The 22,905-nt window shown below is 52.1% G+C and overlaps 2 protein-coding genes across 4 annotated transcripts in view; both read left to right on the plus strand.

Moving 5' to 3' along the window:
- Nucleotides 1-683: 683 nt before the first annotated feature.
- Nucleotides 684-8,522, plus strand: WBP2 (WW domain binding protein 2). 3 transcript variants are annotated; one of them, XM_057378954.1, is made up of 8 exons: nucleotides 684-800; nucleotides 2,468-2,576; nucleotides 3,096-3,231; nucleotides 4,800-4,892; nucleotides 5,117-5,233; nucleotides 5,473-5,571; nucleotides 6,681-6,757; nucleotides 6,930-8,522. In XM_057378954.1, the coding sequence occupies exons 1-8, from the start codon at nucleotides 742-744 to the stop codon at nucleotides 6,981-6,983; spliced, it is 744 nt and encodes a 247-aa protein (XP_057234937.1). In that variant the 5' UTR covers nucleotides 684-741; the 3' UTR covers nucleotides 6,984-8,522. The 3 variants fall into 3 exon arrangements, with proteins under 3 accessions (XP_057234937.1, XP_057234936.1, XP_057234938.1); XM_057378953.1 differs by having other exon boundaries at nucleotides 685-800; nucleotides 5,446-5,571; nucleotides 6,930-8,521; XM_057378955.1 differs by having other exon boundaries at nucleotides 743-805; nucleotides 5,446-5,571; nucleotides 6,930-8,521.
- Nucleotides 8,523-16,612: 8,090 nt separating this feature from the next.
- The window catches only part of UNC13D (unc-13 homolog D), a 16,792-nt gene continuing 10,499 nt past the window's right edge, over nucleotides 16,613-22,905 (plus strand). Inside the window, 10 exon segments of the mRNA XM_057378980.1 lie at nucleotides 16,613-17,239; nucleotides 20,006-20,038; nucleotides 20,260-20,367; nucleotides 21,021-21,080; nucleotides 21,308-21,374; nucleotides 21,474-21,651; nucleotides 21,770-21,814; nucleotides 22,179-22,247; nucleotides 22,444-22,513; nucleotides 22,793-22,897. Of these exon segments, the coding sequence (XP_057234963.1) occupies nucleotides 17,183-17,239; nucleotides 20,006-20,038; nucleotides 20,260-20,367; nucleotides 21,021-21,080; nucleotides 21,308-21,374; nucleotides 21,474-21,651; nucleotides 21,770-21,814; nucleotides 22,179-22,247; nucleotides 22,444-22,513; nucleotides 22,793-22,897 (792 nt within the window). The 5' untranslated portion in view covers nucleotides 16,613-17,182.

Here is a 22,905-nt window from a genome sequence, read left to right on the forward strand (position 1 = left end):
GGAGGCAGGAGTTTCAACCCTTCCTGCACATCTGCAAATGCCACAGGTATTTTCCTGCTCCCAGGTTCCTGACAGACAGACACACAGACAGACACACAGACACAGTCCGAGCTTGTTAATAGGACAACTGGTAAGCCCTTACAGTTTAACACACTCCAGTATAAAGGAGTAGTTTTTTGGATGCGCTTGATTCCATCACAGAAAGCAGCCGATAACAGGATCGAAAATCTGTTTGCAAATGTATGGAACRAGAAATGCGCATCAAATAGGAATTTTAAAAATTGTTGGAAATAGAACATCTTTGCTGTTTAAGGGGCTAAGCCTCATTTCATGTGCAGAACGGCCAGATATGCGGGGTTATTTTTATTTTATTCTATGGAACATCACAACTATAAATAGTCAGGGGGCCAGGCCCTGAGGCGGAGGGAGGGGTGTCATGGCGGTCGGCCTACAACTCCCAGCATGCACCGCGCGGCAACCCGGGAGGGCGTTACGCTCGTGCGTTTCGGACTACAACTCCCAGAATGCACTRACAAATGGCAGCGGGCTAATRCAGGGATGTGGTGKACTACAACTCCCAGCAKGCACCGCGCGGCCTGGCAGAGCGCGCTAATGTGTTCGTGGCGATGACTACGACTCCCAGCATGCCTCTCGGCCCCAGTGACGCCCGCACYGTTTTCCCGCGCAGGCGCAAGGCGGCATCGATGCTGTGAGGAGGAGGAGGAGGCGGAGGAGGYGGCGATGGCGCTCAACAAGAACCACTCGGAAGGCGGCGGCGTCATCGTTAACAACAGCGAGAAGTGAGGTGCTATCCCCTTCTCCCTTCCTCCGGCCGCGGGAGCCGGGGGATAGCGGCGAGCTGCCTTCTCCCCCTGCCCTCCTCTTGCCTTCCCCCTCAGGGTTGTGTGGGGAATGGGGGGCGTGCTGAGGGGGTGAGGCGGGTAAAGGGGGTGGTTTAACTCTCTCGGTGCCGGCGTTCCTCATCCTCTCATCTTCTCCATATGGGCTAGGAGCTGTACGTATCCCCCTGCCCCAAGGCCTTCGTGGAGAGAGCTCTGCTGGGTTTCAACCGCGGGCCTTCCCCCCTTACACCGCTTCCCTCAGCAGCCAGCCTGTCCCCCAGCCTGCTGCTGGCTCTTGCTGCTGTCCCATCACCTTCCCCGAGGGCTCAGGGAGGGCTGGTAGAGCTCAGCTCCCGCCCAGGTGATCTGGGTCCAGGCCTCCCCCTCGGGGATGCTGCAGCTCCATCGTGCCTCASATCAAAGGCTGCCCGCTGTGGTTCGCCGGGTTCCTGGAGCACAGCCCCCTTTCTGTGTGTGCGGCAAGGAGCAACAGTGCTGGAAAAAGGTGCTGGGATATAACCATGGAAACGGTAAAGCCTGCACAGAGCTGCCTCTGTCTGCATGGCAAAGGGCTGTCCGCACCCTCTGTCTGCCAGCGTGGTTCTGACGTGGCAGTCATCTGCTTCGGGGACAAAGGAGTGGTTCATCCTTCAGGGCTTCTTTCCACGGGACCACTTAAACATTGGTGTAGGAATTCTGTGTCTGACTGCCACTTGGGATGCGGCCTTTCTTAGAAGGGTTTAGTAAGATCGATTCAGGTGCTTAAATTTGCATTCATTGAGAGAACTGCCGCAGCTGAAGGTGTTGCTGTTCCCACTGTCAGCCTGCTTTGRATCAGGGCCTGCCTGTGCCTGGGTTGATCCGGCTGAATTGCAGCAGCCTGAACAGAGCTGGTCCCACTGCCCTTCCCGAGCTTTTCCTGGAGGGACAGGTATTTAAGAGCAGAAGGGAAARGCAAATAACTGAGGATGGAAACACGTCAGCTGCCAAAGATAGAGCTGGTGGAGGTTTCTGCAGCTTTAGGGATTAGAGTCCCTATTGTGGGTGCTGTAATGTCAGTACAAGTTACCTGCTGTGTCCATGCCAAGGTTTTAATCAGGTCAGTTTCTAACTGAGAGTTAAGGAATCAGTGCAGGCAGCATGAGTTAATGAAGTCTTGKGGCAAGGAAGGGGAATTCCTCTGGATCACATTTTTGTGTCAGAGGTGTTTGAGCTGTGGTGAGACCTTCAACAGCCGTGTTGCATAAGCCAGCCTGAGCAGTTCCTTCTCCTGCAGTCCTTCCTCTGTTGTGGGGGARCTGATCCAGCAGAAATGCAAAACAATTTAAAACAAAACAAAAAAAAAGTCTTGATATCCTGATCGGTTCAGTTGACCGGCTTTGCTGCCTTGTTATGCAGACAGCTGTGTCAGCACACTGAGGAGGGGAGAAGCAGCCAGTGCTCCTTCAGTTGCTGCTGCCAGAAAAAAAAAAAAAAAAAAACAAAAAAACAAACCAACCAGGCAAACCAGAACTGATTTTTGTCTGCTCAGGCGGCTTGAGGATACAGGTGGTTTTAGTAGGTCAGTAAACTTCTGTGCATGGTGCATTTCTGCCTTGAGCTGTAACACTTGTCTCTTTTCTCAGTGTTTTGATGACCTATGACCATGTGGAAATTACCTTCAGTGATCTGGAGCCGATGCCAGATGCCTTCAAAGGGACCAAGAAAGGCAGTGTTTTCCTGACTCCCTACCGGGTAAGTGGTGAAAGGCTTTATGTCGGGTAAGGAGATAACGGCCCWGGAGTCTGTATTTAAATGTCCTCAATGCACAAAAGTCAGGATAATCTACTCCTGCTTGAAGTGTGGCTCATCCTGTCCCTCTGGAAAGCATTATGAATTCGTGGCATTTCACATCTGTTTGTCAGCAGATAATAAATCTGATTAGTTCTTCTACAGGCAGCTGTTTAGTCCATCAGACATCTTCAAATTGGAAATTAGCAAAGGTCTGSAAACACTGAATGCTAAATCACAGCYGTGTGAGCAGCGAGTTCTCTGGAAGCTGGGAGGAGCATTATCTGACAAGGGACTTCCTGGAAAGCTTTATTACCTTGAGGATTTGGTTTACCCCTGGGGCTGTTCTGTGTAGCTTTTGGCTTGCAGAACTGGTGATGTGGGAGGGAGTTTCAGTCCATGGAGAAGTCTGTTCAGATAATAAATCAGGGCTGTGTTTCCTGTTTGTTTTGAGTAGCTCTTGTAATGTTATTTTCTTTTCAGGTTATCTTTGTATCGAAGGGGAAGGATGCTATGCAGTCATTCGTGATGCCCTTTTATTTGTTGAAGGATTGTGAGATTAAGCAGCCAGTGTTTGGAGCAAATTATATCAAGGGCACAGTGAAAGCAGAGGCAGGAGGTAAATATCACATAGTGTATGTTCTGTGTCTCAGTTCAGCTGCTCAATCATAGCAAAAYCCTGGCTAGCCAATACTTGACACTGACCAAGTGGGTTCTCAGTCCTGCTAAAATGTGTTTTTTTCTTTGGCCGCTAAAAATAYTCCCCTTATCAGCTCCCTGTTCAGTTACAATGAGCAGATCTGCTCTGTATCCCATCTCKTGCTTGTCCTCTGCAAAATATTAAGTTTAATGAACCAAGTCATCTCAGCAAATAAACATCAGAATGGGATCAGCAAGAGCAAGGATGACATTTTCCTTTGGTCACTTGGGGTTACCTGCCCCGCCTGCATCCAGATCCATCTGTTTGGGATTCTTCCTGGCTCTGTTTGGATTCAGGTGCAGATCCCCAGAACACTTTCTCAGTCATGTTTCTTGTGCAGTTCAAGGACAGGTGAACTGCTGCTGTAGTGCATCCAGGCAGTGAAAATGGCACTTGGAAGGGAATGGACTGCTTTGAAATCAAGGAATTTTAGGGGCTGTTTCACTTTAAACTCAATGAGAAGGTTGTGGCAGACATTTTCAAGCATAATACTGGTTTTGACGTGTTTTTTTTGGTTTTTTTTTTTGGTTTTTTTTTTTACCAAAGGCACAGAGTTCAGCAAACTTTCATCCTCAGCTTGATTCAGTCTGGTAGTTGTGGCATGGAAATCACAGCACAAGGATTAGGAGCCTTCAGCTGGAATCCTGAAGTCAGATTGTAACTTCTTCATGGGAGCCGAGTGGGACCATCCAGCATGAGAGGGAGCCTGAGCAGTAATGACGAACTAAAATATGTGAAAGGCAAAGGGCTTTAGCTGAATCTGTGTGAATTTTCCCCTGAGGCCATCTCTTTTAATGATGATGTTGTCTTAACAGCCATGAGAGCCTGGTTTAGCTTAAAAGGCTCTTTAATCTACTTGTTTCTGTTTCAGCACAGCTTCTGCTTTGATGCTTTCTTGGRACTCTGGACTGTGCATGTTTTTCTTTTTTATTCTGTAATGTGAGATGTCACTAATTTGTTTGATTTTTCATTATTATTATCCTGACTTGAAGTATCTTCCATGAGCTCTAATKGATTTATGTGGACCATGTTTTTCATTAAGCTCTTTGCTTCATTGGGCACTCAGACTCCCAAACTAATTTGCAGCTGACAGTTAGGTGTAGTTGCAAAGGCTTTTTAGCAAACRGGATTAACCAAATCCCTGTCTTCTGCACTAATCTTATCCAAAGCAAGAGCAAATCCAGCACTTCTGATAGCTCAGCCCGTGGCAGCTGCTGTGGCAGCAACCACAACTCCAGAAAGCTTTTGAAGCTCTCCCTCATGGATGGTTCTGCTTCAAGTGTCTCTTGACCTGACAATACCCCAGTCTCAGTTTTTCTGATGATACCATAATTCTGCCACTTCCTCTGCTTTTTTTTTTTTAACTTGGATTTTTAGGATAAGCTCTTTAAAGAATTATAGACAGAGCATCTGTAGATACAGCATGTAACCTAAATATCATGGAAATGGTTTCTCCTTTCTCCTGAGTGTTGTCTTTCCTCCCTCAGGTGGCTGGGAAGGATCTGCCACGTTCAAGATGACCTTTTCRGCTGGGGGTGCAATTGAATTTGGGCAGCGGATGCTGCAGGTGGCATCACAAGGTATGGAAGACTGGTGTTGTCTGCCAGAGTTTTGTGGGTTTAGGACACTTCCCTGTACCTGAAGCTTGCTTTAAAAAGTATTTTTTTACATCCAGTGAGCAGGAGATTGTTGGGATAAAACTTAATTGTTTTTCTAATAAGGACTCTCTAAGTTTGCTTGAGTTTTTGGCCTGCATCTGATGCAGGCATGATGTTCTGACGAGGTCTTGTCTTTGCTTTTCCAGTCTCCAGAGGTGAAATTCCCAGTGGAGCCTATGGCTATTCCTACATGCCCAATGGATCCTATGCTTTTGCACCACCTGCAGCTAGCGGGGGCTATCCATACCCACCACCTCCTCCAGGTAAACCTGGGAGCTGAGGCAGGGGATTATTCTGCTCAGTAAGAATTAAAATAGGTAAAAAGGGAAAGAAACACAGATTTTACACAGTGTTTTAGTGATGACTTGTGTAGCTTATGTTCYTGAGTTTAATTATGTTTGCCTTGGCTTTTTTTGGTTGATAACTCCACCCAGAGGAGTTAAGTCTGTTGCTGTGTGATTCSCTTTCCTGACAGATTTTTATCCTGGTCCTCCTGTGGCAGATGGAAACATGGGCTACATGCAACTTCCACCCCCACCATACCCAGGGCCCATGGAACCRCCCCCTGTCAGTGGCCCAGACCTGCCCTCCACTCCTGCAGGTAAGGAGTGTGTCCAGGTGAAAGAACTCACAGCAGTTTTATGTTATGAATGAAACAGATRTGGTTTCTTGTATTTTGGGGAACTTTGAAGCTCTACTTAGAAGTTGAAATTCATTTATAAAAGGGATTAGGGAGCTCCCTCAATCTCCAGCTTTCTATATCCAGCTCAGTCTGGAGGCCAGCCTGATTCTCTACAGGGGAGACACCATTAGTGGGCATTTTACAACTGGATTTATTTTTCTTTTGACAGAAAAATTATAATTTGTGATTCTCCTGGGGGGTAATCTTGCCCTAATGGATGAGCAGAAAGAAATKGATGGTGAAATATGTTTGTGGTCCATTTTAATTCACAACTGTGGCTTTGGTGATATTTGCTCCCCCTTCCCCTGTTTCACTCTGATTATTTTTGCTTAGGCAAYATGGGGCAGAGGAAGAGATGATGGAAAAGAGCTGGGGAAATATCGGCCTCATTTTTCACTCCTTAGGGATTTATAAAAATGAAAAAAGCTGTTGTGGTTGGACACAGCCATAGATCTCTTGAAGATAAACATATTATTTGTTTGGATAAGGTTTTAACTCTTCTCTTTRGTTTGAATAAACAACCATTCATCTTTGAACTATTATTTGGAAAGCGGCACTGCTCCAGAGTGTCGTACAAGATTTTTGTGTTCTGCAGAAATCGAGGATCTGGATTACCCTCATAAATTGCCACCTTTAATGCATGAATTCCCTGAGCTGCTATAAACTTGTGCTGATTTTTGTTTTGCCTTGTGTTTCCACTCCCAGGAAGGATGGTTTGTTCACTGCCTGTTTATAAAGGATATTGTCTGTATTTAGGCAAGGCAGCAGCCAGCATTTATTTATGGCTGACAGGCAAGTCCCAGGTGACATTTCCAAACTGAATCTTGGTCTGTTTCACTGGGAGTTGACAATTCTGTGGCAACGGGAAGAGATAATGCTCCATTGTGTTTGTAGCTATTTTGCAACTTGAGCACTGGTCATATGGTGCTCTGTTAGTAACTCTTGATGGCCAGGAATATGTGCAGCTCTTGTTTTATTGCCAGAATTCTCAGTGTGTCCCTAACCTGTCACTTCTGTCCCTGTGACAGCTGAAGCCAAGGCTGCTGAAGCTGCTGCCAGTGCTTACTACAGCCCAGGCAACCCCCACAATGTCTACATGCCCACGGTGAGTCCCTGTGCTGCTCTGGCTTTGCAGGGAGAGCCCAGGTGTGTGTCTGGCAGATCTTCTCTCAGTGGCACAGCATAGTTTGTTAGTGTCTTAGAGTTTTTATGGGGGGTTGAGTTTAATTTTTTTATTCTTAGCCATKCACTGATGTTCTTTTTTCTTTATTTTGCAGGACCAGCCACCTCCTCCTCCATACTTCCCACCAGAGGACAAGAAAAACCAATAAGCTGACACAGAACTTCTCCACAACTCGTTGCTTTCTTTTTTTTCCATTTTGGCAGAATTCTGRGGCACGGTCCATAGCACTGAGGARTAGAGCCTTCCCCCAAGGCACACTGCTTTCAGGGGCTCTAGTTGTAGGTCTGTGCAGAGTAAAGGGAAGGATTTTGGCAGCCTGGGTCACMTCTGGAGCTCTGAGGGTTTGCTGTCCTGCAGCATTCCCTCCTCCCTGTGCGCAGCATTGCTACAGCTGGGGGTTCTCTTCATCCGTGCTTACTTCCCTTAGCTCTGTTTCTTCTGATGCTTAAATTGTACCTCTTTAGAGTCAGCATCTGYTCCAAAATGCTAATTAATATGATCATGACATGGAAACAAGGCTCTTGAGGTGGGAGGTATCTTGGATTTACCTTAGTGTGCACCCAAGAGCACTTCTGGACAGAGGGATGCCTCTGGTTATTCCTTTCAACCCAGAGTRTCACATCCAACGCTTTGCTCCTGAGAAAGATCTTAAATGGAACCTTTGGGATCTCAAAGGAAATACACACTTAGGACATTTTTCAGATATGTATTCAAATTTCTTGGGTTTGTTTTTTTCAGTCAAAATCACTCCTGACAATCGTAACAAATAATCTGGTAGCCCTTCAAATTTCCCTGCTGCGCACTGTGTGACAACGCTGAGCAACTTCCCTTCGTCAGACATTGCTCTTCACAGGGTTCTCCAGTAGCATCTGACCAGTTTAAATCCCATGGGAACACTAATGCTTCTGTTGTCTCTRTTTTCCAGTTAGATATGTGAGTTCACTAAATCCCAAATGCTCTCTTCATAGTCCACAATGCACTTTTGTTTTTCCTTCGTTGTAACGAGTTACACTTTTTGGCCAGTGAAGTATCCTCCTGCTGTGATTTACCTGGTGAATTAACAGCTAATGGGCAGAAAGTAATTGCTTTACTTCTGCCCTGGAAGCACTTGAGAGAATATGCAAAACATTGGAATAAGCTGTAAGGTACAAAGTGTTGTTTATTGCTGTTTGCATTCCTGGTCCAGCTGTGAATTCCCAGCCACCTGAACACGGACTCCTCATAGCGTTGATTCCTTGGTCTCACTAGCAACAATTCCAGTGCAGAACCTCTGCAGGACTGATCAGAATCTGGGCTGTGAAACTTTTGTGTTGTACAAAGCTTTGCACAAGTCACACTTGACTGACTTCTGACAGCTGAGAGAGAAAATCATTCCCAGCAAAGTGTGACAGAAGATCCTGTGCTAGGGAACTGCTGAGACTTGCTGCATGCAGCCTGCTTGGAGAAAAGAAAGGTCCACCTCTTGTTTTCTTTTTGTTTGAATTTAGCTGAATAATGAAATTGCTACTGTTTGTGCACTGACTTTTCTAGAATTGCTACTGCGATGATGTAAAAAATGGTTATTTAAAAAAATATTTATTTTGAAAGCATTTGATTAATATATTAATGTGAAATGACTTTTGAATGCAGATTTGTTTTGCCAAGACTGTGAAGTAAAGAGAAATCAGCTCAAAATTTGGGGTGTGTGTGTGTGAGTGGGCAAACTTCTGGTGGGTTGGTAACTTTGGATGGGGAGAGAAAGAAGCAAAATCCCTTGGATTGGGTTTGTGTCTCTTCCCTGGTGACATCAGTTGCTTGATTTCTCTTTGATGACTTTGTAAAATGAAAATAAGATGTTAAAATGTTTCAGCAAACTCCCATTTCACAATTCCTGTTGGAAGCTGGTGAAGCAGCTGCTTTACTCTATCCAGATGTCACCCAGCTCTTTTTTCCAGACCAATTGTCCTTGTAAAAGTTGCAACCAGTTTTACTGTTTAACTTTGCAAGAAGAAGCTGAGGGATGCAGCATCATTAATACCTCTAAAATATGTTTCTAATTAGAAGCAATCCACAATTTTATCCTTTTTTTCCTGTAAGTGTACTGAGGTGCCAGGGTGTTTCTGCCCACTGAGGTCAGAGCTCTCTCAGGTGTGCTCCACCTGTGCTCCTGTCCCAGTGCCAGAGCTGTTCCTCCCTCTGAGCTGAACCAGGTGTGTCAGTCTCACTTGGAAGGGCAGGAGAGAAGTGTTGCAGGTAGGATCAGGTTCTGGTCAGTCCCCCTGGCTCACACTGGCACCTGTCAAACAGGAGTTACCCAGAAGCTGCTCCCCAGGTATCCAAACCCTGCTTGCCTTCATTCCTCTTCCCAGCAGCTGCTGGCTGCCTTCATTCTCCTGAATTCCCTGACCAGCCARGGTGCACATTTCCACATTCTGCTCATTTTTACATCCTTTTTACCTTTCATCCTCTCATATGGCTGTTAAACTGCATTTTCAGGCTGGCTGAGCCACTTGTGTTTGTTTTCTGTGAAGTAGGTGGGTGAAGGAGGAAAGCTTTGAGATAAAATTTTACAGTCCARTAGGAGCTGAATAAATCCTATTTTGTGAATTAAATTATTTCAAGGTTTCCTCAATCACATCTGTCCAACTGTTAGATGCTGCTGAAACCTTTMTGCTCTGGCTCATTCCCAGTTGCCCTCTACTCCCAGACAGAATCCTAGAAAACACAGATTGCATGAACTTTCCATATCTCTTGCCCAGCCCCACTCCCTGTGCAGCTCTTAGGCCCACAATTACAGCAAATCCATGAGGGCTTTTTAAAAACCTTTCTTCAACCTAAGTSTGCTTGAGAGAGAAATATTTATGTATCTGCTCCCATGGGAACTCTGCTCCATGGTTCAAGCTGAGTCATTTCCCTTAGAGTGGAGAAGTGGCAAGACCTGCACAGACACCATGAGGTTTCTGTCTGGCAAAAGGGAAATACATTCAAAGGATGAGTCAGGCTGGAATAAATGAAATATTCCTTAGCACGGGTGTCAGTGGCTAAATCTGGATTTGGAGCTGTGGGCTTTCCACTGTGGTTTGAGGTTGGATGTTCCCATTCCCCCCAGGCTGGAGCTGGGCACGGTCTGTGGGGAAGAGAGGAGGAGCAAGCCAAAAAAAGAGATTGGGCGTGGTCTCRGTGTGCTTGGAGTGTGCTGATGTGAAGTGAAGCAGATTTTGGGAATGCTGAAACTGTGGGGCCAAAAGGGTGGGCAAGCCACACAGCCAGCAAGGATCAGGCAGGGGTTGGGCTGAGTGGAGCACCACGATTTGGGAATCCAGATTTTTGGGTGCTGCTGAGAATCCCTGCCAGAACCCCCAAATTTGGCTTTGGTACTCAGCACTCGCTGCCATCTCCCTGATGGAAGCTGGAGCTGTTCTCTGCCTGGGAAAGGGCTCAGGCACAGTGGAAGGGTCAGCCAACCCACACTGAAGGTTTTAAATATTAAAGCAGGAAAGTGCTGTGAAGTCTGCTGCTGCTCTGGAAGCGGGGTGGGAGTAGGGCAGGAGGAAATGTTGTGCATGAACACGTCTCCAGGTCTGGCCCCTGCCTCAATGATTAACCAGCTGTGCAGCAGAATGCTGCCATGTGACAGCCAGATCGGTACCATTAAATTCCAATATTTGGATGGTATTGTGCCACTGAAGGCATAGAGGAGGCATGGGGAACAATTAGTGTTGGATCCTTTGGCCAAGRCAGCTTTCCCCACCACCGTGCACAGTTCTGTCTCTTTGATGTGACTCGGGCTCTTCATTTGAGAGGTCTCTCCTGCCCCTGGTGCTGGGAAATGTGGCTGTTCCCCTCCTCTGGACAGTGTGGGGTAACTGGGTATTTCCAAAGTGCTTTGAGATCTTGTGCAAAGAAGTGTTGCTGCAGGAACCGCAGGTGCTGCTGACAGATTTCATAYTGTCAGCCCTGAAATCCTGGTGCTTTCCCCAGGGGCTGGGGAAGGTCTTTACCCTGGAAAGGATTACCCCATCCTGAGGGATTAAGAATCCCTGGAAGGGTCACCCCATCCTGTGTGTGCTTGCCTAGGGTTGCCTCCAGACAAAGGCAGAAATGGAGCCTTCCTCTTCCTCCACACTATTCTGCCCAGGTGTTACATCAAGTGCTGCAGCTTCATGAGACCTGTTCCATAAAAATCATCATTTTATATTCATTTATTTCTAACTGGGGGGATGCACTGAGCAGTTGTAGGGACTGGAGTTCAGCACCTCCCTGTCCTCTGTGTGTGCCTTCCTCTGGAAATGATGAGGACTTCCCCCTACTCTCACGGCTGTAGATGGTCAGACTGTGTCTCTGCCACACGATGGACACTGATTGATGAGCTTTGGCTCTCAGCTCTGTCTCCCTTCACAAGCACTGCTGGAGGCGTGGGGTGAACTTTGGATCCAGCTGTTCCAGAGCATCCAGGAGCAGAGCCAGGAGCAGGGCCAGCCCTCACCCGTGAGCAGCTCTTGCTGCATCACAGGCCCCTCTGTAAAGCTGTAAAGAGCAGCCAGGGGTGTGCTGGAGCTGAGTTTTGCTGAGGCAGGCTGTGGTCAGGAGGCGTTTCAGGTTAGAGCTGCACAGGTGACAAATGTGGCGTTTGTGGGTGGGGACGAAACGCTGGGATGTGCAGGGTGGGGATCAGTGAAGGCTCCCTCTGCAGATGTCCCTCACCTGCCTGCTCTCTGCAGTGACTCAGCTCCAAGAGACTGGAACCAGAATTTCAGCACCCTCCCTGCTCCAGGGCTGGCCCTGCGCCACCCAGAGAGGCCCCGGTGGTRCTGGAGTGTCCCACGTCACGGGGAGCAGGAGCAGGGACTTGTACCTGCTGGATCGCACACCTCGGGTGCAAACGGACCAGGATCCCTCCCTGCTGGCTCCTGCAGCCTGCCTGCCATTTCCTGCACGGTTCCTATGGTTTCTGGACGCTGGAGCAAAAGGTACAAGCTCGGCTTCATTTACGAGCTCAGCTCAACAAATCCCGTCTTTCTAAACTTTTCCTTTCCCTTGCTCAAGTTGTGTCTCATTCTCCTCCTCCTCCTTTTCCATGTCCTTTGCTCTGAAGGGCTGGGCTCTGGCTGGGACACACTGGCTCTCCCTGCAGYGCAGACTGACTGCAATAATATCCCATGTTTTGGCGTGTCTGTCTGGAATGTGGGGGCGGTGGGAGGGGTTGTCCTGCAGCCTCCTCCCATCATCCAAACATTGGCTCTTTGGAGCTTGGGGGGCTCCTCAGGGGCTTTGGCAGGTGTTGTGGGGAGAATTGTTGGTGGAAAAGCTACAGGGAGGAGTGATTAGGTGCTGAAGCTGATCAATAATTTGGTACCTGTGCTCCAGAATAACCTTGTTAATGGGCACCATCGAGGCATGGAAGTGCCCCAAGTTCTTCAGCCCCAAATTCTTCCAGCTTCACAAGCATCCCCATGGTCCCTCCTCAGCTGTAGGTCCTGCAGCTCAGAACTTAGCCCCCAAACCAACAAATAAAATGGCTTTGAAATCCATGACCCCCATTCCGTCCCCAATCCATGACCCCAGTCCTGCGGTGAGGGGATGATAAATCCAGTCTGAAACTGGATTATCTCACCATGAGAGGGAAGGGGAAGAAACACTTGCTGCATACCCAGCACATGACAGGGATGGTGAATGCATTTTAAAGAGGTCACAAGGTGCTGGGTGGCAAATGAGGGGCAGCCAGGTCTGCACATGAACTCTGTGACCTCCTCAGAGTCATCCTTGCATGTCCTCTTGTGCCAAACCCCTGCTTCTGCAGGGGACTCCAGAGGGGAACAGAGCTTTCACAACCACCCTGTCCTGTGTGGGTGGCTGGAAGTCCCCTTTACTCTTCCCAGAAGGATGGAGTTTGCCTTGACATCCTCCCAAGATGCCCCAGATGAGGTGGGAGGTGCTGTGTGCACCCCACATCCTTCCCAGGTACCCCCAAAGTGCTCGGGAGTCTGTGGGGTCAGGGCAGGGGTAACTGAAAAACCCCACAGGAAAYGGGGAGGGATCACTGACATCCCTCCTGGGCATGCAATCGTTGGCCCCACAGCACCCAGAGGTTCCCAGGGGGATGCCCCACCTGGGCAGCCCCAAAGAGGGGCTCCAGGGATGTCCCTCTCATTTTAAAAGCATTTTCCTCTGCCCTGCTGCTCCCGGCTCTGTCCACCTTCCAGTGCCTGGCAGGCGCCGCTGGCTTTTGCAGAGTCATCGGCCCCGTGCTTAAAAGGAGAAGTGAGGGAGGGAGGGACATGTTGAAATCAGTTTTTTGACGATTTGCCCATTTCCATCCGAGAGATAAGGGTGAGGCCAGGCTGCGGCTGCGGGATCAAGACGGGAGGTAGGAGATGATAAACTGCTGTTAATGCTGGTGGAAGGTCCTCTCCTAGCAGGTTTTCCTGTAAGGGGAAGATGAYTCCCTGCAAAAAGGGTGATCCTTTGGAGATTTGCTTTCTCAGCAGTACCTGTAACCCCATTCACAAGTGAACTGTGGACTTTATTTATACTGGGGACAGGTATAACGGGTTTTCCTTTAGGATGATTTGTTTTTAAAGGGAATGTAAGGCTTCACTCCATGCTGTGTATATATATGGTGGTTGTTTTGAGAGGCAGACTGACAGTGTGGGAAGGGGGGGCTGTTTTGGGGAGTGCTGACCCCCTCCCTTTGCAAAGTACTGATGTATCTGGGATATTTTGCTAATTATCTGTCAGTGTGGGGAACGGAGTTTATCAGGATTGTCTCTACTAACCAGAAACCTTTGCTCATTCTGGAGCTGCTTTTGGGGTTTCTCTTATTGCTTCCTGGACAAGGAGTAACTGGAGGTGCAAATCYTGGAGCTCAGTGATTTTTGTGACCAGTATTTCGTAGAACAGGTGGCTGCTGGTACAACTTGGGGGGGGGGGGGAAGGATATTTGCTGCTCTTGAGACCTGATCACCAAACAGCTTGGCACACACAGAGACTCAAATCCATGTGATCCCTGCACAGAGTCCTTCCTAAAAACCGTGCTGGCCTCTGATGGGAGCTGTGTGCTGCCCACCCTGTGCCTGGCCATTTCCAGTGGCCAGCTGRGGAACTGGTGGGGGATGTGATGTTTAACAGACCATCCCACAGTGCAGCTGAACTTTTCCTTTCTAAACCCTGCACAACCCCAGCCCAGCCACCAGCTCCTGGCTGGAGGGAGACTGCCTGATAACTGAGCAATATTTAGGACCAGATTTTAATTCTTCAGCGTTGGAAGGGGGAAAGAAGTGGATTTGAGGGATGTCTAAACCCTTTCAGCTGTTCTCTCTGTGCTGCTTGAGGCAGAAGACATCTCTGCCCGCTGTTATTTTTTGTTGGTGAGAAGCAGTGGAAGGTGTGAGCAGCTCAAAGATGCTGCGTCCATGTCCTGCCTTTACCCCTGGGCTTGCTCTTTGCTGGGCCAGATTTTGCTTTTGCAATCAAAGCTAAAAGCAGAGATGGCAGCAATCATTTCCAAAGGCCAGGGTGCACTTTCCTCTCCTTCCCCCTGACAACATTTTGCAGCGGAGCACAGCGCTGATGTCCCAGATCGATAAACTGCCTTTGTGTGTCATGGGGGAGGAATCGGCTCCTCCACCCCATCCCCTCCATCACTGAGGGAGGAGATGATTTCAAACTGTTTGCCCAAGGTGAGCCCATAGATGAAGGCTGGACAAAGCCAAGGCTGGGTCAGCACCTCAGAGCATCTGTGACAGCAAAGGGACCAGAATYKYCCCMRSKYWKGGGKKRRGRMMMSGSYYCMRKSSCSRRSYKGGGRRRRSMRRAWKKKWAMYKRWKKKWWAAAAAARGCYTWMYTKRAAMMRRRGSYMRRMWAARKKRARRRRAWWAAARRMRRMMAAWTTWAWYCMRGSCYKSYKGKWSMWTWWRGGSMRRMMAARSCYYCYYCYKRRGSYWMMMCCMAAWRKRSWCTSWRWMWCRMGAKMTYYWCMYYTTWTAWRWTYTSTSTYWYWWWMAYATWKKGSSCCWMWWYTCYMMWRWSRCMYYYWSRKRWKRWGATGYCAACCAKCCYAARCTTGCTCCCCCCARTTCWCTGTTGTTTCCATATTTTRGAGCTCTGAGGYAGYRAAGTGTCCTTGGATTTCAGGCCCAGAGAGGAATTGTTTTGTCTAAAGATGGGAGAACAGCTTTAGTGCTGTACTAGAGAAGTACAAGAATACAGACACATGAAAATAGAGAAGSTAAAAATCCTAAGGCAYCATTTCWRGCAGCTTTTTCAGGCCTCAATGGACAACACTGAACAGCCTCAGAGCTGGATTTCAGCTTTTTGGTGTCCTGCTGTATCTCTGCAGATTATTTTGGCATCCCCTGCCCCTGGCACTTCACTGTGTTTGTGCTGTGCATCCCCCTTGGCCGCATTCCTGTGCTGGCTGAAGTGGATAAAGAAAATCTGCCCCTCACATCAACCTGCCCATGCTCACAGCCCTTTTTCCATCTCCCARCCCCACAGCTTCAGGAACCCCTTTTGCCCTCATAACCTGCTCTGACAGGGTTCCAGAGCAAAGCGAGACTGTGCCTCTCCTAAAACAGCTAAAACAGCACAACCTGCCTTAATTAAAGGATTAGATGAGAGCAGGGCTGGAAGGCACTGGCTGCCTGCCCTGATCCTCTCACAGGGACTGCCAGCATCCTCCTGCAGCCCTGCCTGCAGCCAGCGAGCTGTGGGGCTCTGTGTGATGGACTCTGAGTCCTTCACTGCTCTGACAGACACAAACCCTCCAGAGCAGTTTCCATGGTTGTGGCTTCCTGTTGTYGGGAATGTTAATCCACAAGCACCAGAGGTTTGTGTCCAAAAAGGAGACAGAGAGTGCTGTAACTTTATTCAATAAATGGAGAGGTCATGGGGCTCTTCCATGGGGTCTCTCAAATTGTTGGAGGGCACAGCCTCCTTTTTATCCCAATTTCTCAGCTGCATTTCTCTCTCTCTTTCCCCTCTGGCTGAGGTACTTGAGAGGTACAGACTGCCCCAAATCCCCTAATACAGACCCCATCTAATGGTCATAGCCCCCCACCCTTTTTTTTATTCTTTGTGTCTCTGTTCTTTTTCTCTCAGTGCAGGGGTTTAGCACTGCCTTGGGTCAGCACCAGTCTGTGCCAATGGATGGAATTCCTGTGGAATTTACAGTTCCTCCCATTGCTCCTCTCACCTGTCAGGATCTGCCCTCATGTCCCAGCATCCCCACAGTTTGTTTGTAAAGACACCTCCCTCTCACTCCTTTCAACCCCTCCTGTGTTTGGATCCAGCACAAATCCCCGAATGCCTGTGCAGTTCCCCYGTGGAGCCTCTGCCTCCTGTGCTGCATCTGAAGCATCTTTTTGGTGGATTTTGGGCTATCTGGGCGCCAGGAGGCGACTGGAAAGACAAAACCTCCCCTTGCCCGTGGCTCCTCAGCAGTGCCACCAAACCCCAGCAGTGACACGGAGCTCTCTGTCTTTGCCCAGGCTGTGGCAGAGGCGCAGCAAAAGCAGCTCAACAGCTCCTCCAAAGCCCAGGCTGCTCTCAGCCGCGCCTGCAGACCCTGCAGGCACCCAGGATCTTCCCTGGGCACCTCCCGATGCCCAGCCAAGCCTTTCTCCACCCAATTTGTGATTTTGTGATCGGGGAGAGMGCCCCGATAGGGATCAGCGCGGGGMGGGCACCGCTGCCTGGCGCRCTGCAATCAGATAAAGCGTTTACGAGAACGAAAGCTGACGTTTTTAAGTTTCTAACTTCGTTTCTTGCTGCTTTTTTTTCTCAGTGAGCAGCTCTTTCTGGAGGTCCCACTGGGGAAAAAGGTCACGGGCTCTTTTTAGTGGTGTTTTCGGCTCTTTACTGCGTCTGTTCTCAGCCCARCCTTGTGCAAGGCTCCTGGGTGTCGCAAGGATTTCTCACCCTGCAGTTTTTKCGTGGGGTTTCAAACACATCCCCCGGGGCTGAAGGCACCCCGTGCCCTCTGCAGGGTCCCTGTCTGTGCTCTCAGGGATCCCAAAGGCAAATCAGAGCCCAGATCCTCCGGGTCACCCCCACCACTCCTCTCCATCACCCCCTTCCCTGCTCAGTTTTGCCTTCTCAAGACAATTCCTCTCCACTTGCTCCCGATTTTTCTCTCATAACTGATAGCGGGGACTGGATGTGACACTTTCTTTTTGTCCCCATCCCCACCCACCCCAGGGGGTGCTGGGGAGCAGGGTTGGGGTGCCTGGAAGGAGCCCTGAGCGCGTTTCCGCTCCGCTAAAATGGCCACGCTGTGATAAGGTCTGTGGTTTCCTCCTCTGAGCAGGGGGGAAGCAGCAGTTTGAGGCAGAGCTGCAGCCCTGCCCCACGCTCAGCATCCCCCTGAGATGGATCCTGCGGGTGGGACACCCCCGGGGACCCTCCCTGGGGAGGAGAGCCCCGAGGTAGGTGGGCTGGAGAATGGGGGCTGGGGAGGGTGTGTGGGGCTGGGAGAGTGGGGCCGGGGAGAATGTTTGGGGCTGGGAGAGTGTTTGGGGTTGGGAGAATGGGGCTGCGGAGGGTGTTTGGGGCTGGGGAGAGTGTTTGGGGCTGGGAGAGTGCTTGGGGTTGGGAGAGTGTTTGGGGCTGGGGAAAATGTTTGGGGCTGGGGACGGTGTTTGGAGCTGGGACAGTGGGGCTGGGGAGAGTCTTTGGGGCTGGGAGAGTGTTTGGGGCTGGGAGAATGTTTAGTGCTGGGAGTGTATGTGGGGCTGGGGAGAGTGTTTGGGGCTGGGAGAATGTTTGGGGTGTGAGGGTCAGGGGGGCTGTGCCCAGAGGGCCCTGGGGGCAGTTCTGGGTGCCGAGGCTGTGAAAGGGGAATGAGAAAAGGGACCGAGGCCGTGTCTGGGGTGTGATGCTTTGCAAGGCTGACCAAGGCATGGGGGTTCCACACCCGTGTAAAAATGCACCCCCGGGTGAGGACGGGGTCAGCTGCAGCTCTGTGCCCCCACTGAGGGTCCCCTCTCAGCTTGGCTGTGCCTCCCCAGCCCCTCCCGGCCCCTCTGGGCTCCCTGCTGCCGGCAGCTCCTCCAAAGCCCGGCTCTAGGCCAGCCCAGCCCAGCCCAGCCCAGCCCAGCCCAGCCCAGCTCTGCGTGTCCGTGTGTCTGTCCCCTGCGATGGCACCGACAGCTCTGCCCTTGCTGGGAGCACAGGGCACAATCCCCGTGCTGGACCCACGGGATCATCTGTCCTGGCAGTGTCCTCCTGGCCGGGGGTTTATCCCCTGTCCTGGCAGTATCCCCCTGCTCTGGGATCTGTCCCCTGTCCTGGCAGTGTCCCCCTTCTCGGGATTTGTCCCCTGTCCTGGCAATGTCCCCCTGCCCGGGGGTTTGTCCCCTGTCCTGGCAGTGTCCCCCTGCCCGGGGACTTGTCCTCTGTCCTGACAGTGTCCCCCTGCTCTGGGACCTGTCCCCTGTCCTGGCAATGTCCCCCTGCCCGGGGGTTTGTCCCCTGTCCTGGCAGTGTCCCCCTGCTCTGGGACCTGTCCCCTGTCCTGGCAGTGTCCCCCTGCCCGGGGATTTGTCCCCTGTCCTGGCAATGTCCCCCTGCCCGGGAGTTTGTCCCCTCCCAGTGCCCCTGTCCCCGCAGCCTCCCCCTCCGCCGCGCTGGGTGATGCCGGTGGCTGTGTCCAGAGCTGGGTTCCAGCTGGACATTCCTGGATCCGAGGGGGTTTTCGGAGTGGGGATCAGCAGCAAACGCGTCCCGCTGGCTCAGCTCAGCTCAGCTCAGCTCCAGCTCGGCCGGTCCCGTGTGCTCCGGGGCTCGGAGCTGATCCCTCAGCCACCGGCTTTGGGGCCGGGAGGGAACAGCAGGGAGCTGTCCCCAAAACCCGCAGGGATCGCTCCCGCTGCCCTGCTGAGCTGCCCCGCTGCTGGGAAAGGAGCAGACGCTTGTGTCTCGCTGATAAATGACGGCAGCACAGAAATAAAGCCCTTTTTCGGTCCCCTCTGCGCTTGCAGCAGAGTGCTTGGGGCTGGGGAGAGTGTTTGGGGCTGGGAATGTGTTTGGGCTGTGGAGAGTAGGTCTGGGAGAGTGTTTGGGGTTGGGAGAGTGTTTGGGGCAATGCCATGGGGCAGCGCTGCCCGTGGGGATGCTGAAGGGTTTGGGGTGGGGCTGTGCCCCCCTGCCTTGGCACAGGACAGTGCCAGCAGTGAAAGGAACGGGCTGGGACCCTCCTGAGGGGCTGCTGAGCCTCCACAGCCCCCCGGACCCTCCACAGGGTACAGGAAGGGGCGTGGGGGCAGGTGAGAGAGCGGCAGCTCAAGGGTTAAACTCACCGGGGCTGAAGGGTTGAATTGAGTCCAGATGGCCGGGGGATTATGCCAGCCCTAGATCTGCCATGAGCAAATGTTCATGTTCCAGCTCGGGGCTGGTTTATTTTTTTCCTATTAGGGGTATCCTAAGGTCACTTTGGGGCCTGGGCTGACCCACGGGTGGGACTGTCTGTCCATCTGTCCATCTGTCCATCCATCCATCCCCACCAGCCCTGCACGAGTGGCTGTGAACTCTCCTCAGCACAGAGAAGCCCAAAGTCATTTCAAAACTTTCTGTCCCATTTTTTGGTGTCCCCTCCTCGTCCTCCCAGAGGCTCCAGCGCCAGGAGCAGATGGCACAGGGGCACAGCTSCCCTTCCTCTGTGGTGCCACCCTCTGGGTTTAGTTCCTGTTTGGGGAGTCAGTGCTGCTGCTGTTCATCCTTCACGTGGGGAATGAGCAGTGCACCCCTGCAGCTTTCAGAGCTTTGGATCATCAAATCCTGATGGCTTTTGGCATCTCCTTGCCCAGCCTGGAGCTGCTCTCTGTGCYCTGKCCCCCTGCCCTGTCCCCCAGCTGCTTTGCTGTCCATCCTRGTGCTGCTGCAGTGGTGGTTTTGGGTGGTGACGGGTTCATGGTTGGCTTTCCAACCTCCTGRGGGTCACCCCCAGCTGCTGGCACTGCTCTCAAAGCCCCCTCCTCAATTCATGGGGCTGGGGTGAAGCCCCCCGAGATGGGGACAGTGTTCYCTCAGCTGTGGGGTGTCTGTGGGGTGTCACAGCATCCTTTGGAACATCCCACCCTCACGGGCTGTGGCTGATGCCACCCCATCCTGGCTGCCCTGCCCTGTCCGGCCACCATTTCCTCCTCAAACCACGCTCTTGACGGGAAACCTCTGTGCCTCTCTTGTGTCCCCAGATGGATCTGTCCCACCGGTTCTCCAAGGAAGAGGTGAGTGTGACCCTCCACGGTGTCCCCGGATGGCCCTGGAGGGGGTGGCAGCACTGCAGGGCCTTGGGGACACAGCTCAGGTCCCCAGGCACAGCCAGGGYGGGTGGCAGGGTCTGGAGTGGAGCTTGGGGAGCTGTGAGGAGGATCTCACTGGCCTGGGGGATGCAGGGAACACGTCCCACTGGCTGTCCCCACGGAGGTGACAGCTCTGTCCCCCACAGCTGGCCCTGCTCTACGAGGAGGTTCTCTACACCATCCGCCACCGCCTGGGCAAGCCCGAGCAGCAGCACGTCGGGGATCCCCAGCAGCTCTACTCCTACGTGCAAAAGGTGGTCTCCAAAACCCGTCCCTGACCTGTCCCTCCGCCCAGCTGCAGGGGATGGTGGGGTTTGTTATGCCCCAAACTTGCTCAGTGAGTTTTTGCAAGGGTTTGATTCACTCTGGTGATTCACACAATCCTCAGGAGGCTGAATAATAAACCTCTGCTTCCAAACTTGAGWACATTAAGGTTGAAAAAGGTTGGGATTTCCACGTGCCGGGGGCTTGGACTAGAGCAGAGGCTCCAGGGGTGGRGTGGAAGGGCCCTGTCCCRCCTGCACAGAACTTKCCCTGACCCCACACACGCTTTYTMTCTGCTTCTTTTGAGCCCATAATAATTTTTCTGGTCCCCTGCAGGGTCACTCAGGGGGAATTGTTAACAAGCACATTAAAGATGCAGCAGCAGTGTCCAGCTGGAGGGCTGGGAGCAGCCTGGGCTGGGAAATATCAACCCTGGGGAGAAATGTTTATCTCAGGCTGGGGGTGGTGGGAAGAAAGCTTTCCCTCAAGAGCTTTCAGYCGGTCCCCATCCTTCCTGCTGGGCTCTTTGCTGCTCTCCATCCCCTGGGGCTGCAGCTGGCTCCCGGGGAGCAGAGGGAAGCCCCTGGCTGCTCCAGCCCTGTTAATGGGGCAGCATCCATCACCAGCCCCGATATCCACACAGGCGTTCGGCATGGGGCCAGAGGAGCACCGAGCCATCATGCAGCAGGTCATGGAGCTGGAGGTCAGTGTCCCCAGTGTCCCCAGTGTCCCCAGTGTCCCCAGTGTCCCCAGGGGTGGTGCTGGGTGCTGCAGAGCCTCTGGGCCCTGTGTTTGGGATTTGGGGTTGTCACTGCCTGGTGGCAGTTCATGGCGTGGTCCTGCTCGAGCCCCATCCTTCCTTGCAGGGCTGATCCTCCCTCATAGGGCTGTGACCCTGCACATTCAGCGCTGTTTTTTTCACTTTTCCAGAAGCCCATTTACTGCCTGAAAGCCACTGTGAAGGAAGCCAAGGGGATTTTGGGCAAAGACGTCAGCGGTGAGTGGAGGCGGATGGGTGTCCCGTGGGAAAAGGGGAAAAGGGGAAAAGAGACAGCTGCTGCTCCCGAGCAGAATTCCCACAGCTCCATCCCCACAGGGCTCAGTGACCCCTACTGCCTGCTGGGTATCGAGACCAGGAGCCAGGAGCCAGCCCACGCTGACCACAAGAAGAGGATGAAGGCTGTGGTCAAAGATCTCATCCCYGAAGATCAAATCCACCGCACCAAAGTGATCAACCAGACCCTGAGCCCGGTGTGGGAYGAGAAGTTCATCCTGTAATGCACCCCAAACCCTCGGCTCCGCTCTCTGGGGGGGGTAGGGGGTGCTTGGGGCTCTGGGTGGAGGTCACCCCTCGAGTGTCCCTCGGTAACAGCCTCCCCTGGTGCCTCGCAGGGAGTTTGAAGATGTGGAGAGCGCCAGCTTCCACCTGGACATGTGGTGAGTGACCGCACCCCAGGGACCCCGACACCCTGCCCCGAGCAGGCTCTGCCTCCTGGGAGGGTCCCTGGGGTGTTCCTTCAATCTGAACCTTTAAAAAGCTCCACAAACCAGCTGGGGACCCTTTTTCCATCACTCCCAGGGCTCAGGGCAGGGTGTGCCCGGGCAAGGCTGGTCCTAAACCCTGATTTAATTGATGGACAGCAGCTCGAAGATTTTGGCTGGGTTTGGGGGTGGCCTCAGGGCTCACTCTTCCCTGCTCCTGACCTTTCCCTTCTCCACCTCATCACAACTCCCTGCTCTGTTTTTCCACCCCCTGCATTTCCCCCTTTCCCCTCGGGGGGTTTCACCTCTGTCCCCGCAGGGACTCGGACGTGGTGGAGTCGATGCGGCACAAGCTGGGGGAGCTGACGGACCTGCACGGCCTCAAAAGGTTGGTGCTGCTGTGRCCCCAAGGCTGCCGAGGAAAGAGGGCTGGGAAACGCTGATTCACCTGCTGGATTGTAAAAATCACCCTTGGAAGGAGGGAGGAGGGACAGGAGGGTGGCATGTCCGGTGTCACCCTTCCCAGCCCGAACGCGGGCGGGTGGCAGCTGCAGGACACTTTCCCACCCTCCTGTGCCTTCCAGGATCTTCAAAGAAGCCCGCAAAGACAAAGGGCAGGACGATTTCCTGGGGAACGTGGTGGTTCGGCTCAAGGTGAGCGCTGCATCCCGCGCTCCGAGGGGAAAGCTCCGGGAGCCGGGCGGGATCCCAACCCCGGGGAGCGCCCAGCACAGCCCGGATCCCGCCCCGCACACACCAACCCGTGCCAGGTCCCTCACTGTGCCACTCTGTCGCTGTCCATGTGTATTTTAATCCAATACAAAACCTTCCTGCCCCGTGAGCAGTGGGGTGAGGATCCCTGGTCTCTCTGAACACGATCCTTCTCCTGGGAAGGCGGCCCAGGGCTTCCCTCTTGTCCCTCTGTGCCTGCAGGACTTGCACTGCTGGAATGACCAATGGTACCAGCTGGAGCCACGGACAGAGACCTATCCTGAGCGGGGACACTGTCACCTGCAGTTCCTGCTGACTCACAAAAAGGTGATGGG

Source organism: Malurus melanocephalus, unplaced genomic scaffold (assembly GCF_030028575.1).
Source record: "Malurus melanocephalus ecotype Western Australia unplaced genomic scaffold, MMel_1.1 scaffold_381, whole genome shotgun sequence".
NCBI lineage: Eukaryota > Metazoa > Chordata > Aves > Passeriformes > Maluridae > Malurus > Malurus melanocephalus.